Source organism: Lingula anatina, chromosome 3, assembly GCF_051362555.1.
Source record: "Lingula anatina isolate TDL-2025a chromosome 3, LinAna3.0, whole genome shotgun sequence".
Classification (NCBI taxonomy): Eukaryota; Metazoa; Brachiopoda; class Lingulata; order Lingulida; family Lingulidae; genus Lingula; species Lingula anatina.
In genome coordinates this window covers 1,168,107-1,187,807 of record NC_141769.1, presented here as the reverse complement: position 1 = coordinate 1,187,807, position 19,701 = coordinate 1,168,107, and the positions used below count along the sequence as shown (strand labels likewise).

General features: G+C 34.7%; 1 protein-coding gene across 3 annotated transcripts in view; it reads right to left on the bottom strand.

The window, feature by feature from the left end:
• Positions 1-440: 440 nt before the first annotated feature.
• LOC106179541 (TBC1 domain family member 19) overlaps positions 441-19,701 on the bottom strand; it is a 31,398-nt gene continuing 12,137 nt past the window's right edge. For 2 of the 3 annotated variants that reach the window (XM_087009496.1, XM_087009497.1), the window contains exons 9-18: positions 13,314-13,425; positions 11,553-11,665; positions 6,111-6,185; positions 5,037-5,099; positions 3,754-3,916; positions 2,710-2,819; positions 2,393-2,484; positions 2,165-2,280; positions 983-1,053; positions 441-697 (exon numbers count right to left, since the gene is read on the bottom strand). In XM_087009496.1, the coding sequence (XP_086865622.1) occupies positions 629-697; positions 983-1,053; positions 2,165-2,280; positions 2,393-2,484; positions 2,710-2,819; positions 3,754-3,916; positions 5,037-5,099; positions 6,111-6,185; positions 11,553-11,665; positions 13,314-13,425 (984 nt within the window). In that variant the 3' untranslated portion in view covers positions 441-628. The remainder of the gene's footprint in view (positions 698-982; positions 1,054-2,164; positions 2,281-2,392; positions 2,485-2,709; positions 2,820-3,753; positions 3,917-5,036; positions 5,100-6,110; positions 6,186-11,552; positions 11,666-13,313; positions 13,426-19,701) is intronic. The other variant, XM_087009498.1, reaches the window with a different exon arrangement.

Below are 19,701 nucleotides of genomic sequence, written 5' to 3'. Positions count from 1 at the left end.
TTATCTGCAACACCTTTTTGTGAGATTTAGGTTTCTCTTAGTTGTAGTCCTCTTTGGAGAATATCAAAGTTAGCTCTCATTTTGTTAACAGGTATATATTAATTGAAAAGATTATATCCGTACTAAATTAGCTGTACAGAGTTCTCTTTATTATTTTTTTTTTACTTTTAAAGATGATCATAGTGAAAATGAATTCGTTGAGTTTATTGGTGCCGAAACTTACACCACTCTTACAAATTTGACAATAAAATGAAAAATGATTGAAAGATGAGTTTCATACACAATAGCTTTTCCTTCCTCAGTCTAAATTTCATTCGAAAGCGTGCATGGTCCAAATATCTGGTGGAAACCCTCACCAGTTATAGAACCAGTCCCTGTTATTGTTTGCACAGTCCAGACACTGCCATTAAATACAATAAAAGAACAAGTCTTTTTTAAAAAATTAATAAGTATGTCATTTCCACTGCACATTACAATAAAACATAAGTGGATGTTTAAGATGTTATCTATTTTTATCATTTTCTTTCATTAATGGCACTGCACAAAGCACAGAGAAAGCTACTGCAGCCTCTGTTTTTATATTACATGTCACTCTGAACTTTCACTTTCAACTTTCTTTGGTTCAGTTTCATGTTGAGAAGAGGCTGAGCTGTATCAGTGGAACAACTTTTAGAGTTGTGATGTCTGCTAATACACCCTGAAATACAAATAATTTTCTTTAATTGAAGAAATTAAAGTTACTCAGCGCACTGAGATAAATAAAAAAGTGCTTATAAAATTAACACAACAAGAAAAAGTAATCTCAAAGTTATAAGAGAATATATATTAACATAAATCATATATGAATGAAATTTTTCAAGCTTTTTGAGCTTTAAAGAGTTTCAATGATAATTAAACATTTGCATGTATCAGATATCAGATTATTTTATAAATACTGATGTGTTAAATATTAAAAAATAGCCACGGTTATCTAAAGACCCACCTCTGCTGCAGAAGCTGTTCCAACCTGTAGGAGATTGGTCTTCCTAAATGAAAAAATTGCCACAGCTAACACTGAAAGAGGAAACATTAAATAAAATATATTTTTTATTTGATTCCATTATCTGTTGCAGAAGAAAAAGCTGCCCATAAAAATTCGAACATTAGATTTATTATAATATTACATAGAATATTACCTGTGAGTTTTAAGTTAGTATTCTGTCCCAGACTTACCTGCCATTATCTCCAGTGAGTTGTAAGCTAGTATTCTGTCCCAGACTTACCTGCCAGTATCTCCAGTGAGTTGTAAGCTAGTATTCTGTCCCAGACTTACCTGCCATTATCTCCAGTGAGTTGTAAGTTAGTATTCTGTCCCAGACTTACCTGCCAGTATCACCAGTGAGTTGTAAGCTAGTATTCTGTCCCAGACTTACCTGCCATTATCACCAGTGAGTTGTAAGCTAGTATTCTGTCCCAGAACTTACTTGCCAGTATCTCCAGTGAGTTTTAAGTTAGTATTCTGTCCCAGACTTACCTTCCATTATCTCCAGTGAGTTGTAAGTTAGTATTCTGTCCCAGACTTACCTGCCATTATCTCCAGTGAGTTGTAAGCTAGTATTCTGTCCCAGACTTACCTGCCATTATCTCCAGTGAGTTGTAAGCTAGTATTCTGTCCCAGAACTTACTTGCCAGTATCTCGAGTGAGTTTTAAGTAAGTATTCTGTCCCAGGCTTACCTGCCATTATCTCCAGTGAGTTGTAAGTTAGTATTCTGTCCCAGATTTACCTGCCATTATCTCCAGTGAGTTGTAAGTTAGTATTCTGTCCCAGACTTACCTGCCATTATCTCCAGTGAGTTGTAAGTTAGTATTCTGTCCCAGACTTACCTGCCATTATCTCCAGTGAGTTGTAAGTTAGTATTCTGTCCCAGACTTACCTGCCATTATCTCGAGTGAGTTGTAAGTTAGTATTCTGTCCCAGATTTACCTGCCATTTTCTCCAGTGAGTTGTAAGTTAGTATTCTGTCCCAGACTTACCTGCCATTATCTCCAGTGAGTTGTAAGTTAGTATTCTGTCCCAGACTTACCTGCCATTATCTCCAGTGAGTTGTAAGTTAGTATTCTGTCCCAGACTTACCTGCCATTATCTCCAGTGAGTTGTAAGTTAGTATTCTGTCCCAGACTTACCTGCCAGTATCTCCAGCGAGTTGTAAGCTAGTACTCTGTCCCATAGCAGCAAGACCTGTTCACTATCAAGGTAACCTGAGAATGCTCGTATTAACCACTTAAATGCAATTCTCAGCCTAGAAAAGAAATATTACAACTTATAAAATCATACAAGTTTTACTCATGGGTAAAAAGTGATTAATCTTTTTGTAATGGTTTTCTTTAAAAAAAAAATCCAGATATACTTACGGCTGAGCCTGTATGGTCTTTAAATGCAGAAATAACTGAGGTTCTTGTGATTGCAGTAGAGATTCAAACAGAAGACACAAAGACACAATACTCTGGAAAGACAAAGATATATTCACAATACTTGACCAGATTTTTCAAGCCAAAATATAAAAAAATCTGTTGCACTACTTTTATGAAAGTAAATTCCAACCAAATTATCATTGTTGTTCCTTAAGCTGAAGTTTACAAATTACTGTGCTATAAATAACGCAAGATATGCAGAAAGAAGCATGACTTTGGGAACAAATGTGTTTAGTGTACCGTTAAAGATAACCTACCTGAGGATGAGAGGAGATCTGGTGAAGCCTGAAGAAATACCTCATGTAGAGCTCTCTGAATACGTAGTACAGGACTACTGGATCATCATAGATGTAGCACAGAGGAGCCACTGGAATACAAGACAAAACTGGACATTCTTTTATATGGAGAGATGTTAGGAAAGCTGCAAAATCATTCTACATTTTTGTGATCAACTTTGTCCACAGTGGTGACATTTATTGCACTGCACTGCACTCTCTGTCGATCATGAGTAAGGATATTCTTCATAAAATTTGAAAAATGTGTTAATTGGGCATATGGTATACAAATTATTTATACAAAGTAAACTAAAAAAGCTTATCTTTAAAAAACAAAAGTTTTATTGTGGTGTAGTAAACAGTGCAAACAACCTCTGGTATATTTGTGTCCAATTTTTATTGTCATTTGTACATCCTTAACGAAAAATTCTTAGAGTATCCTATAAGATCCTATAGGATCCTATAGGAAATTGGGCTAATTTCCTATAGAATCCTATAGTAGAGATCCAGTAGGACTTTTTCATGAGGGATATGATGTACAGTGCAGTGGGTGTTATTGGCAACAGTAGAGTCAGGCTGATATAGACTGAGGTGAATTTCCAGAGATCTCTGAAACACAGGGTGGTCTGAAAACGCCAGACTATATATATCAAAATGTCAGTCTGGCTCCCTTGGGACAAACTACAGTGAAGAAATTCAGCACAAGCCAAAGTGGACATGTTTGGGATTAGTTTCACCAGTGCTGACACCTATCTTCTGAGAATAGAGGCTAGTCCACAGTGATCACTGACACTGCTGACACCTATCTTCTGAGAATAGAGGCTAGTCCACAGTGATCACTGACACTGCTGACACCTATCTTCTGAGAATAGAGGCTAGTCCACAGTGATCACTGACACTGCTGACACCTATCTTCTGAGAATAGAGACTAGTCCACAGTGATCACTGACACTGCTGACACCTATCTTCTGAGAATAGAGGCTAGTCCCCAGTGATCTCTGAGACTGCAGTGGACCAGAAACTCACCATACATAGCAAACCCGTGGAATGGAATAACACCATTGGGAGGATAGTGAACTGCAAACTCCTCCACACCTAGCTTGCCGCGGATGTAGGACTTCGGGGGGTTGGCACTGCTGTGTTTAAAGTGGTCCAAGACTTGGGTATCTCGGGAAAAGGGGAATAAAACCTGGGGGATAAATGATATATTATATATATAATGTTGTTATGGTGCATTTTGGCCTTCAGATGCATTTTCTAACACACACTTACACACATAAACAGAAGAACAAACAAACAAAAACTGACATAATGAAAAATAAATAACTAGACATGTATTGTAATTGACAAATCAGAATTTCAAACAAATATACAAATGAATGATGATAATAATAATATTATAAATGAATTAACTGGGAATTTCAATATGGAGACAATTTTAATGGTTGAAATTTTTCTGGACCAGCAATAATTACTTCAGGGGTTATATACTGAGTATCATCACCAGTGCTTATCATCCTACAATAATACCGCCCGATTTCGCAGAAGCAATTTTCAAGACATAATTGATTTGATACCAATATAACAATAAATCAAAAAGTCACATTTTCAAATGGAACAATTTCCCAGATAACACTACAGATCGAGTCAATCAGAAATAATCTGACTTACTAAAAAAAGATGAGATGATGCCCTGAGTGGACATGTACTAATACTGAGCAGAAAAACAGGAAAATACTTAAGATATTTTGATAGTTCAGAAAATTATCTCAGGTAATGAGAAGCAATGCCTGTGTAATGCTGTATTTAGTTGGATAGTTTATGACAAAATGGCCAGAAATTAATATATATTATTTAAGTAAACACATGATTAACAACACACACACATCCACACACACACACACACACACACATTCACGCACGCACACACACAATATACTGGATGTAATCAACTTTAATCAGTGCTACAAATTATTAAATCAATAAATAATTTGTACCATGATGACACAATAAAGTGGTAAAGAAATTCCATAATCACCAAAGTAAAATATTTTTGGAGAACTCATTAAATTGTTAGACTCTCTGTCTGCAACATGAAGATTATTTTTCTTTCTTTAAAGTCCCTGTATTGCCCCAAGTGCTTCTGCAAACAAAACAATAATGAACTACTCCAAGGTTAATTAACTTATCTAAAAATTCTAAAGGACACTGAAAATGTTTCACAACCAAAAAGATCATCTATTTGGGACTGGGAAGGCACTCTTAGTAAAGCAATATACATGTACAGTAATTTAAAAAATCAATCTTACCTGATAAATGTAGTCTTCAAACACAAAATACTGGTCATCATTTGTAGCCGTCAGTTTAACATCCTGGATATAAAAAAGAAAAGAACTACTGTGACAGTTTATCAGAAGACAGACATTTAAATATATGTATATGATTAATAACAGTGAAATGAAAAAAAATTAAATACTCTTTAAGAAGTTTATTATATATTTTAATATTTTCTTTACTCACCGCTACCAATTTCCCTGCCAATATTGAATATTACATTTAACATCATATTATTATGATATGAATGTACTTCTAGTATACAGGAAAGAACATGAAAATGAATGACACTTAAAAATTAAATTGAATGCATCTCATAATTAATGCACTTTATTCTTAATATCGCTGTGATTGCTGTCTCCCAAACACCCCTCTCTCCCCTGAGTTAATGAGCTTAAACAACAGTAATTACAAATTATTCCATAAAGTCTGCACTGGGAATTAAATCACAGGTCAAGGCAATTAATCATTCTGTTGTTGAGTTTTTTTATCTGAGATTTTTAGTCATCCTCTTTACTCCCAGATGGAACAAAATACCCATGATTAATGTGTGTGAGAATGTCAAGCACTTATTACGATAATGGTCTTCACTGATATAAGACCGATGTGACAGAGTCTGGTCATTTCGGTGAAAAGGTCAAGGTCAGGGTCAAGGTCAGGATCAAGGTCAGTCCTGATTTTTATGACTTCACCGGAATCTGTGATGTCGAGAACTTAATTACTTGGTTGCTGACTGTGATAATCAGATGATCAAATGTCAAATATAATAACGACAGTCATTAATTCTTCAGCAGAACTGTCATGGCTGTATTCTATGGAATATATTCTGTGTGATTGTGGTAGACTGTTTGTTATCTTCTAATATGTTGTTTTGGGTCCTTTTTGACAAAATGATAAACATTTTTTTAAAAAATCAGGCTGCGTATTAAGCAGTGATGAGACTGCCATTTTGTGAAAAAATACATGGTGTGGGGTCCAGACCCCCCTTCCAGTTATTATTATAGATCTGGATGGATCTAAAAAAAAAAAGATCCCCGAGTCCAGCTCACCTTATAAATGAGACTATCTACCAGGAGATCATGCTGCACCACATAAGACTTCAGCTGCTCATAATATAACTGATCCTGAAAATATAATATATACAGTATTATCTTTGTTTATTACTTTCTTTTTCATTAATTTCCATTTGCAATGTACTTAATCACCATTTCAGTGGCATATTTGTTTACATAAAAATTCTTCTTCTAAATTAGTATTTTAGAATGTGTTACTTCAAGGAAATGTCATATAACACGTATGTGAAAATTGTAAAAACTGAAAATCCTGAAAAAGTAACTGGCAATATCTGAATGCATTTAGACCAAAAGCTTTAAAAAAATCAAAATGAATATACAGAACATCCTGAAGTCAGGCGTAACCCTGAAAACTTCCAACCATGATAGCATCATTAATAATTGATAATTAATTTTTTACTTTTAAGTTAGACCAGTCTATTCCTAATGGAAACAGGCCTTACAGCACATAAAAAGAAAAATACACTTCTCCACATTACACCAAGCTCCAAAAAGACAGAACCCAATCAAAGTCAGATATCAATAAAGTATGATAACAAAATCATAACTCTCAATCACCACTCTGCATGTTGGAAGTCCAATAAGTTCTTCTTGACCAAGGCAAGAAATTGATTATCTGTGACACTTGATTAAAAGAAGGCTGACAAATCACCTCCGTTCTAGCCCAATTACATCACAATTAGAGAGCTAATCCTCAGGAGGTCTATCATCTATCAGACGATGTCATTTAAACTACTTTCTCCCTCAAACAGTCACAACAGGAGGTATTGTTTTCCCCGCATATCACTATTTCCCATCTCCAAATATGACTTTGCGGCACTGCCAACCAAAGATATAGTTTGTTTCAGCAAATATTTCACATAGACAAAAATTCAGTTGGCTGAAATGAGCAGAGTATTTCAAATAACAGATTGCAATAAATCACTGTACAATAATTTATTGTGTTTTCGATAGTATTTCTTCATTCAAAATAAATAAGTTGCCTTTCTGTTCATGAAGAAGGTATAATTTATATGTCTAGAGTTATCAATTTCAACAAATGGTCTATAGATAATAATCTGTTGCTCCTACTCAGCTGATGTAAATCATCAGAATCATGATTTAGCTGTTCTTACGTTCAACTGGCAACAATTGTCAATTTTGTTCATTATGTTTGCGGTGCAATTTCCCTCAGGTATTTCACATCTTTTCGCTGACGTCGAGGTTACATTTTCAAATGTCTGTCAGTCTGTCTGTCATCTGTTTTCTTTGTAATTCCCCTGTAGCATTACTTCTAAGCTTTTCTGTTTGTAGACAAAGTGAATTAACTTATGCATAGATACAAACAAATATGTGAGCAAATCTGTTTTTTAGATAATTCATTTTCAATCCAGAGTTTTCCAGTAAGGCAATAACCTTAGGCAAGAGTACGCCAAACATACTGCCACTCACTGTAATTGACCTTGAAGGTGTCATTCACCCTGTCTCCCCCCCTCTCTCCCCCCAGACACAATACAATCAAGGTTAATCCCTTTCCATCTACATGATAATCAGCTATATCTTAGTCCAAGATACTGATTAAGTTAAGGCAGAAGTATACATCATACAGATCCAGGGCTCCCTTTATTACTACCACATACCTTTGATCTTCAAAAATTTACTGCTGTCCCCCCTTACTCCAAGTGGCCTTATACAGATTTCCTTGACGTGAATCCTTTAATCCCCACAGAACTGTATACTAATATATTTAGTGTTTTCCCACATATTTGTAAACAGATTTCCTATATATCACTATGTATGGGCATCAATTCATCAGTAATGTTCAAATTTATAAATTGTATGGTAATTTATTTGGCTTAAGTCATAAGGAGCAAAAAAAAAAAAAAAATTATTATCTGAATATGGTCTTTCAAATAATAAAAGGGCATCATTTTTTTTTCATCTGACCACCTGTAATGACTTGTTAGTATTATAGAGCTTAAACAAATTAAGGAATATAAGGGAATTTAATAATGGTATAATTTCTGCTAATATACCTTTATGGTCCTTTTAATATATAATCTAGACTCTATTTCATTCATTATCACACAACCTAATTCACTGTTCACAGGAAAATACAACATCTTTTACCATTCAAGTACTCATTCTCAAACAAGAAAAGAATGAACAAAAAAACTTAGGTAATAAATTCTTTATGCTATGTCCAATTACTGAAAAATGTCTGGATTTATGAAACACATGAAAAACAAATCAAACTGTCTCTTGATGCCTATAACCACCATCCCCTAATGAGGATAAATGCCACTCAGTATTAACTCCCTGGCTACCAGCCTCAATATACATGTAACATGATCAACAGTCTATTCATTTGGCCTGATATTTCAATCACTTTAATTTCAGTGATCAAAGCAGAAAGAATTTACTTTCTGCTGGCACTTGGCAAGTCATCATGTTTGATCTGGAGATAGATAAAAACAACTGGGCTAAAGTAAATGAGATGGCGTAATTAGTTGATGTCTGAGCCCTTTTAGGTCATCTTACAAAGTCAAATTGGGTCTGAACATATTTCCTGAGCTTGCCAAATTAATTTGACAATAAAAAATGAATGTGTCACCCCCCCCCCCCACCCAAGAAACAGTACTAATCATCCTCATTGTCTGTTAATGTCTTTATGCTCTACAAATCATATAACTCAATCTTTTCAATGAGGAAAAATTATGAATTTTACAGATATTGTATTTTTTCAAGTCATAAATTCAAGTCAAAAAAAGTTAGAACATTTCTTTTGTGTAATAGCAACAAAACTGATAAACAGGCTACCTTATAGTTCTACTGTATACAGAAAAAGCACTACAGATGTTACACAGAAAAATATTTTTAATGTTTTTAAAATTATGTACCTGAAAAATAAAAGAGGAAAATCCAGACATAGAGACAGTTATATTTGCCCCTGTAATTTTGCCACTGCGTCATCTTACATTGCCAAAGAAAATGAAATTAGGAAAGTGGCTTTCAGGTAAGAAAAACACTCTTAATTTTTCTTTGATGTCAATTGGCCTAATAATCATATTTGATATATGTCAGGGGATTTCGTTTACAGTCTTGTCCAATCAATATATTATGTAATACATGAGAATGTGTCTTTCTCCTTGTACCAGCTGTACGGAGAAATCAATGTGTGAGGAAGAAAAAAACTGACTCAACAATGATTTTTACTTCTGCTACCGTATATTTAATTTTAGTTTGAATCTTGAATACAATGTTTAGTCAAGTTGTATTTTGTGGAATCAGTGACATATTGCCTACATAATTAATTTTATACAATCATAACAATCCAGGTTTTCCCACAAGTTTAAAGCACTTCAAAACTTTTATGATAGTGTGAGTATGAAAGTATGTGTATGCATGTGCATGTGTATGTGAATCTGCATGCATAAGCCGTGATTTTCAATTTCTCAGAAGACCCTGCTCAAAACAGACCGCAGTCTACATAACTATCTACATATATCATCTGGTAATGCCAAAGACTATTTTGTCCTGATGTACAATATCTTTTTTTTTTTTTTGGTCTCTAAATGCATTTTTCATTGACCTGACGGATATTATGATCTCATACAATTCCACACATTTTATTTTCCATTTTGTAGGCAATGATGGATCAGAATCCAATTTCTCTAAATCCAAAATAAAACACTGACCACCTTTATACTAATCCATTTTGTTGCCAGGATATTAACTGGCTGAAGTTAATTGAACAATTATCAAATTGAACTGCACCGGGGGCAAACTCGGGGAAGCAGCTTCTTAATTGATTGCTTAATTTGCCTTAAAACATGCTTTTGGTGAACCACATGTGCACACAAACATGGTCTTTGGGAAAAAAAAAACTTTTCAGTGTTTCTGTCCTTCAGGCCACAAAGAGCTAAGTGAGAACATTGCCCAGTAAACTGATAAAATGATAACATTTTACTCCTTTAGTGTCAATAGATCTGAGTAGGAATAGTGCTCAGTAAATTGATAAATTGATAATATTTTACTCCTTTAGTGTCAAAAGATCTAAGTTGGAATAGTGCCCAGTAAATTGATAAAATGATAACATTTTACTCCTTTAGTGTCAATAGATCTAAGTAGGAATAGTGCCCAGTAATATTGATAACATTTTACTCCTTCACTGTCAGTTTTACTGTCATTCCCCATAGGACTGCAAATAATACCACCAACACGTACAGGTATGTTCACTTTGGTGCATAATGAAATCTTTTTTTTTTTTTTGCATTTAGTCCAGGTCAGTGACATATGCAGTCAGATGGTCTTCAGCTCAGCAGTAGGCAACATCTTGACAGGTGACTCCAAGTTACCAAAGTTTTCATACAATCAGGTGTCCAACATCATATTAATTTTATTCATCCTAACATATAGTGTCATGTGTACATGTATATGAAATTCTTTGTCTTTTGGGTTTACAAGACTTTATGAAATATACATTATATTTACATGCATGGAACTGAAAAGATGACATCCTTGTTCTTGCTGGCACCCTGATATCATGTAAAAATATGCAAAATGTTTCTAAGATTATAAAAACATCAACCTCCCTTCACTACCATTGACATCCCATTGTTATTCAACATTTCAAAACATCTCACAATTCTTCTATCAGACATGATTTTCAACCTGAAAAGGAGGATATCTGGCCAGGAAGGAGGAGGGAGGTTTTCTTCAAAGCCGCAGGAATCCTTTCACATTTGCCACTAGTTCGAATTGCTTTTTATGCAATCATGTCCTCGTTTCTGTTGGGAACTAATCTGTTATCCTGAAAGCATTTTCCACTGAATAAAGCACCAAGAGCCCCCATGATGCAACTTGAACTTCTTTCGACTAAAACATGTTTGTTTTTATAAGTCCTCTTAAGGACATGGTTTTAAAATTTCCCAGAAGTGTTTTTCTTTTCTTTTTTTTTCACTTTTGTTTAGCAATACCTTGAACTTCAATTGTTTCAGTTTCTTAGAAGTAGCACAATCCTCCTTTAATGAATCATTTGGTTAGAAAAAAAGCAAGACCTTGGAGTTCTTGAATGCTTTTTATAGAGACACACAAATATATTTTTTTCTCATCACAACCAGAATATCTAATGTATCATCTTTGGAAGGTCTAATGTAATACAGGTAATATATTACAATGATTTAACACTTGCTGAGACTTTAAAAACTTTTATTATTAGTGTATACAGCTGATACAAATACAAACTCTCTACTGCCCTAAAGTTGACCAAGTGCTATATAACCAAACACAATGGGGCTGATCTTGAGGTGTGTGCGTGTGTGTCACAGTGTGTGTGTGTGTGTGTGGGGGGGGGGGGGGGGCACACTTCCCCATGCCATCTGCTGTATGGGCTAAGGGTTAAAATCCAACTTAAGTATTTAAGGCACCCACACTTACTATTTGGTCTACATCCACTCCCAGAGTTTGTTTCCAGAGTTCAGCGCGGACACCAGGGGGCGCTCCTTTCTTCAGAAACTCCTGACTGAGCGGACTATGCTTGTTGTTCAGCACTGGAAATATCAAATACAGTACCTTGTGGTAATATATTTTTTATAATTATGAAGAAAATAAGAAATTTGATTAACCTCTTAATGTACACACACACACACATACACACACACACACACACACACACACACACACACACACACACACACACACGTGATAACTTAAAAGACAGGTACCATACTTACAAAGGTGATAATTTAAGTTTTAGTTGTGAATATGATTATATTATTAGTAAACCAACCCTTCACAAAATGAAAATTTTGCAGCAAATGCAATGCAAATTTGCCACAAACTATACAATTTGCAGGATTCTGAAAATAGTCTCCATGAGATTGCAAAAAAGGGGAAAATTAGCAACAAATTTGCCTCAACTTTTCAAGAGTATAGTATCTTCTGATTCTTACTAATTTGTTGCAGACCTCATCTGCATGAAATAATTCTCTCTTAAAAATCTGCATCAAATTAGCATTTTGGCAGGTGTAGCTGATAAATTAGCTGAAGTTGGGCTATAGGCTGTTCATCATAATATGTGGGTCCACTGAAAGGCATAGTGCTAGTCTAAAAGTCATAATTCTATGTCTACATATCCTGAAAAGCTACTTATATAATTATTAAATATGTCTCAATTCAGACCTCAAAATGATAACCCCCCTCAAATATAAGTACCCGATGTTGACAGTTCCTGGTGCAACTTTAGGAAACTTGGCGGTCTACATTTGTGCACTTAATTTGGGTTAAGTTAAATTATTCAATTAAAATTGAAGAAAAATGTCAAATCCAAGTGCACAGTCAGATAGATTCTTGTGTAGGAGAAAATTTTGATGAAGGATTTGGCTTGAAAATACCCAAAAGGATACTTATAACAAGGCATAACAAACAGAATTAAAGCTGAAAACACATGTCCTTAGTATAAGTATAAAGAGCTGGTAACTTGTATGGTGGTGCTTTGCTATTATGTATTGCCCACAAAACCACAACAGATGGGTCAAATATACTGCTTCATTAAGGCACGCAATACCAGTACGTATAGTGTATGTCATGTTAGGAGAAGATTCATAAAACCTCTGGGTCTTAAAGAAGAAAGTTGGTCTCCTTTTCATAATACTGGGATGAGACGGATAATTTGATTTCTGTCAGCCAGAATCAAAGTTGAGACGGCTGGAATTTTCCCTGACTGACATTGACAGGTACCCTGAAAACAATGGGTATAGAGCGTTTCTGATGCATACAATGCAAATCACACAGGAGGAGCCTACCAAGCTGAGAAAACAGGGTGCACTGACACGAACTAAACATTTTAATATTGCCATACTGAAGATACAGTTTAGTAGAAGTCTTGGGTGTTCAAAAGAACCACCCTTCTGACCAGAATAGGTTTCCTCTGAATCAAAAATTTTACCTAGATTCCATGCCATTTCTCAAGTTGGATCACAATTATAAAGGATGAAATCAGAAAAAGAACCCCCATTTTGAAATTGTTGGCTACAGGCCCGAGATGTTTTTTTTTTTTTATTAATATTCAATTTTGCATATCCTGTAGTCCATTTTAATAGTTTGATCAAATTGGAATTCACCAAGCTTTGAAGTCAGGTGAAATTTGTAGGATTTCCTCTTTTACATAATAAACAAAAAAGCTTTTATCCATCCTACCTTTCTTGGCCAACTTTGATCTGTCATTATCAAAGAGTTCAGGAGGGATGTCTGGGTTATCATCAACACCAGTTTGGCATTGGTTGATGGACATTTCATTGAATCTGAGCCTCTGAAATCACAAAAATAGTCACAGAATGAGAACAGGACTTTGATACAACAAAACTTTACTTTTCCTGGAATTTTCAACACTATTTCTTTTTGTCACCTTGGTATATTACATGCTAAACTATCAAAAAATATTATTTTTATACAGATTTAAGAATTCTAAGTTTCTAATCTACTGGCTTGTACTGATCACTGACAAAATATACTTCAAAGAAGCTAAGAAGACTAGACATTTCCTGATGACCCTGAAAAGCACCCTGAAAACAATGGCAATGGAGTGTTTCTGATGCACACAAAGCATGTCATACAATCCATCTAAGCTGGGAAAACAGGGTATAAGTCATGAGAAGAATGAAAGAAATACTCTTTAAACTGGCTCCGTATCATAATGTCTTACAAAGTCTGATAGTATGTTGTCTGGAATTCAATAACAGACATTTCGCTTTAAGTCACTTGCAATTGACCCGGCATGAATGATCTTTTTATACAATAAATTTCAAAGGATGTTTTAGGCTTTCAATCAAATTCAGATAAGTAATATCAATCAAGTTATTCAGAATGGCATGTCTTCTCTTTTGATGACCAGAGAAATGTTGATTTTTATTTGATCCCAATGTACAAAAACACTTCTCATAATAACAACATTTACTCTCCCCTCTCTCTCTTTTACACACACACACACACACACACACACACACACACACACACACACACTTTAAGCAAGCATAGCAGGCCCATAGCCAGCAATTTCAAAGGGGGGTTCTTTTTCTGAAAAGTGGACCTTTTACCATATAATCCCCATGTACCTAGGTCAAATTTTACCTAGAGTGGACCTTTTAACAGAAAAAAGGGGGGTTCTTTTGAAACCCCCGAACCCCCCCTGGCTACGGGCCTGCATAGTTTAGTGCTAAGTAAAAAGAACCTTGAAATCATCAAACAAAAGTAATCAATAATTTGTAACAAATAAACAAAAACAAACAAAGAAATTGTCCCGTAATCAATCAGTATGTTGAAGGTAACTCTCTGCACATGAATCAAGTTCCAATTACATACTATCTGAGTACAAACATGTCAGTAACAAGCGGTCATTATTGAAAAAACATCCAGATCAAAGAATTCCTTGGGGACTTTTGCCTTCTACCTACACAAAGAACGTAAATCTACACTCATCTGCCCATTACGGCAGAAATCAAATTCTTGCTCCTGATATAAAGGAATGTTTACACAACATGTTGAGGAGTTGACTATGAACTAAACTGAAATTTAATTTTGTTTTTTTTCACTTAATTTCATTTTTTAAAATTTCATTTTATTTTATCTATTTCATGATATTATGATATTATTTAATATCATAATGATATTATTTAATGAGTTATTGTTCAGAACAAGCATGCGTTGAAGTTACAGACTAATAATTTTAACAATATTGTTCTACTTAATTTCTTCAATGCATAGCACTCATATGTTTAACTTAAAACAAGAAATATATTTGAAATTTAATTCCAATATCAAAGACTTAAAAAGAAATCAAGAATGAAGGATTTTCCTACTGGTCTAGTACTGGTAGTAGAAAAAGTGACTGTTTAGTCATTCTAGGCACAGACCAGTATTACCTACAATTGTGGCATAATTGTTGCATTTTAAAATTGTCTAAATTCAGAGACTCAGTGTAACTTAAGTTCACTGCAGATTTAACACACTTCGTCTAAACTTTCTTTAAGAAAAACCAGACCAGTGCTGCAGCTAATAACAGTGAGAGCAAACAGGTCCTGGGGTGAATCAATACATATCCTTACTTAATCAAACCAAGCCAAGAAAAAAACCATGGCCACCAAACCAGATGGAAACCACAGGTTCAATGACAATAGACCCGAAAACCGCAAACAAAAGCCACTTGGAGAAAAGGATGGAATCTGCAATAAAAACTTTATCAATTTTTTTTATTCATTGCCATTCATCATTATTCAAGGAAGTTCTTATTCTGCTTTTTTTTTTTTTTTTTTTTTTTGGCTATAAATTCACGTATTCATGAAAGGCTTTAAAGCAGAGATTGTTTGTTTAACAAAAAATATTTTCAGTTTTTACTGTTTTCAGTTGAAATTGGTTTTCTACATGCAGCTATGTTAAGGCGATTGGCTGTCACTCTAAAGAAAGTTCTAATGTTTTTATTATTGTTTTTGTTCTAAGAGATGTCCTTCCTGATGTGAAAAAAAAAAACCTATGATCAATAGCAATTTTCTTTCCAAATCATTTCTTGTGACTTAGATAAATAATCAAATTATTCTTTCCCCTTCATAAACTAAAATGAGTTATACAAAAGAAAAGCATCAGACTAATTAATATATTTACAAATAAAAAGTGCTTCTAACCTTACTTTTAAAGTACCATTAACCCTGGACAGGTGACAAAACTCTATATTACTGAAAGGGGGAAAGACTACTTATTGCTTGAAAAAACAAGAGAAACTATAATAGATATTGCACACATAGGTGGACAATGTTATCACCAGAACTGTTCCCTGTGGAGGCAGTCCTGTTCCCTGTGGGTTCACACCAAACAATTACCAAATGCATCAACTAAAAAACTGACGTCAAAATGTCTGTGAAGCATCACGCTTCCTCTTTCTTTCTCTTTTTTTAAAATTCCTTGATTTTTTCAACCAAGCTGTTGCACCTAATAAACACATCGTTTCTCTCTTGAGACTGAGAAGAATAGGAATTAACTGTTACAAAGACAGACATTTGGCTGAGGACGGAGTTTTTCTTTGGACGGTTTTGCAGACTCGGATGTTTTCTGCTAATTAGCTCCTACTAATTATTCTTTGAAAACTTGACTGAGGGCTCACTGATAGACCACTCCCACATCTTCCTGATAAGAAAGCAAAAGCTGGCCAACTTCAACTAAAGGTAAGTTATAGGATCACATTTGGCTTAAAAAGAGTATTATTTTTCTTTTTATTCCACACATTTTTGTCACCTGAGATTTAACTGAACAGTTCAGTCCAGTAATAGGTGTTAAACTAAAAAGAAGGGAAAAAGCTCATCATTAAAATACTTTTCTGTAATCTTTAAATTTTCATTAGAAAAACATTCATATTTTCATAACTTAACAGTGCAAACAATCAATACAATCCTATGCTCTGTGTAAGATAATAATCCATAAAACTACATTTTTCACTACAAAATAAACACTGACCAAATCAACATACAACTTGGCTGTTTTTGACAGCATGACAATGTTGAATAATCTGAAATTTCATGGTGCCAGTAGCTAGATCCAAAACCACATTTTTTTCTACTGATCAAAGTTTTAGACTGGTAATTAAATCTGACGTCTTAAAACCGCACAGTTCAAGCTACCAATCTGAAGCAGCATGCAGTAAATGCTCGGGTCGCTAGAGTTGATATTTTAGGATCTTTGCTACCATTCTGTTCCAGAGACGGCCACGCTCCTTTCCTTCTCCACGCACCCTGGCCACCTTTTACCCCTTGAACTAAAATAGATTAATTCAAAAAATAATTGCTACAGTAAAAACAAATTTATTAATAATTAGTTGCTGGAGCCTGGGGGTCTATAAGATCCTTAGGGTTAAATATGTGCTGTTTTTAGATCCCTTACAAGCTGACACTTGTATTTTCTACAAACATATCTAATTTCACGACAATGAAAACAAGTTTGAAAAAATTAGGTTGGGTGTTATTTAGCAGAGAGGAATTTGATTCAAAACTGGGTCTACTGGATGACAGACAGTGCTTGGCTTTGCAGTTCAATCAAAATATACATGGCAATATATTTATTTTAAAATCAATGCCAAATTTTACAGTTGAATATTCATTTCTATAAATAAACAGTATTCCCAGTTATTTGAAAAACAAAACGTGCTGATAACATCATAACACTGAACAGGGTACAATCTACATATTGCTTACAGATGTGTTTGCATGTCTGAATCCTAAAATCAAACTGTTTAAAAAATATTCATAAAAGAAATAATACTGAAAAAAAAAATACATCCTTATATTCTGGTTCATAAATAAATTTCCCATCAAAACAAGGTTTAAGGATCACCGTGAAAGGATAAATAACAAACAAGTATCTCATCCAAAACAGCTAATCTGGTTACTACTGGACAAGGCCTGAACCCAGCAGGGCAATGTGATCAGTGATCAGTGCAGTGAAATCATCCAATAGAATGGGTTCACCTCACAGATGCTGAGACTGGAAATGAAGTTCATCACACTCTAGCAAACCCCAGAGTCATTTCAATCCAATTAGCGCGGGTCATCCATGTTTGACCTTCCTGGCGTGGCCTGGTGGGAGCTAGGAGAGAGCAGGCCATTAGATTAATAAGTTCAAGTAAGAGGGCAGGGGGAACATTTCTGTAAAATAAAAGTGTAGTGAGTATATGGTCATGGTCAGAAAAGTCTAAATGACAAGAATTGATGATGTGTGGATTTTAGGAAGGTGTTTGGTTAACTCCCACCATGCTTATTTTACTCCCCTACCCCCAATTATATTATTTCACTACCACCCCCACTAATTCTATTCCCCCCCCCCCATATATTCTACCTTCAACACCCACTTATTCTATTCCTTCCTTTTTTTCTACCAGATCCCCAAATATCCTACCCCCCCCCCCAACCCCTACTTATTTTACTTTCTCCAACTCCAATAATTTACAGCCTCGACCCAATTTATTTCACCCCTCAACCCTCATCCCTTCAATTTATCAGTCATATGTGTGACCAAGAAAAACTCTACTTTACACTGAATGCCCTGCTGCTGTTTCTAATCCATCAAAGCTAAACTCAATTTTCTACAGTAAACACCAGGACAGGGACACAATTGATGTGGATAATAGATGGAAGAGGAATTGTTTCCTTTTCAAATCAATTTTTAATCACATTCAGCCAGTGTGTTGTATGGATACACTGGCAATGTTGACGTAGCCACAATAGTAATAGTAAAAGAAAATGGGAAACTTTGGGTGCTTCATATACTAACCATTGGAGGAACAGAGAGAATTAAAGTAATGGTTGATTGTTTTTTTCCAAAAAATAAAGCTGAATGCTTAGAATTACGTACTCCGAAAAGAAATCAGGAAGTTGAAATAGTACTGAATTTTTTCCAGGGTTCAGCTTATGCTGGTCATCATTCTTAACTATCCATCTGATAATAGTGCATTTTAGAATACAAAGGTTTGCTATAAGTGTGTGTGTGTGTGTGTGTGTGTGTGTGTGTGTGTGTGTATGCAGGTGCATGTGTGTGCATGCATGTCTGACATAGAAAGAGAATACATGTAAATGTTGCTGTTTGAGAAATAGTTCACATTTTTACACATTTTAAACTCAAATGCCATTTTGCCATTCAAAACATAATGGAACGGTTTGGACGAGTTTCTCAGAGGTGAGTTTCCCAAAGGTTGAGTGCTATTCAGTACTGTGGAAAAGATGGACATATTATCTACAGACACATCGTCTGTCCTCAGAAGGTCGGAGATTACTGCCAAAGAGCAATCACAGTAATTGATTTGTACTGTGGAGCTACCAGATGTTCGCGGGTTGTCAGCCAGTTATGAAGAAATGGGATAAAAATTGACATCCGAGACGCGCAGCAACATTTATCACATATAATCAACACAACTTGAACATGCTCTTTTAGTGATTTATGTAGTTTTGTTGCAGTTTATTTTATGGGTGTTTCAGCTCAGAGCTTCCTCACTTATCCAGAATGTAAAACAAATTTTCACAATAACACCAGATGAGAGGAAATAATATCATACACTTTTTTTAGAGGAAAATCAATGTAAAACCTGAGTGAATTATGGACTTTTGTGGTGATATATTTTTAGACTGTTTCATGTTTCAGTTCAAAGCTTACTGATTTATCTAGAATGAAAAACAAATTTTAACAATAACATCAGATTAGGAAATATACACTTATCTTAGGAATAAAGATACAAATTAGACTAGACATTTCTAAGGCTTAATTCACTATAGAACAAATCTCCATTGTTGAAGTCTCTCAAGTTAAAAAGTTAAGAATGCAACCAAACTTTTATAGTTCTCACTATATGCACTGACAAGATACAATGCTATATAGATTACTGAATTACCTTGTTTAAACTTGATGTTCTGATCATAAATTTTTAATAGATGTAGAATATTTTCCTCAAAATGAGTTAACAAAATAATTCCTCACAGGCCTGTCTGTTGTTTTGTAGATATCAGCTAAAGTGACTAATAGTATATTATCTACAGGACTGGACCTAGATCTGTAT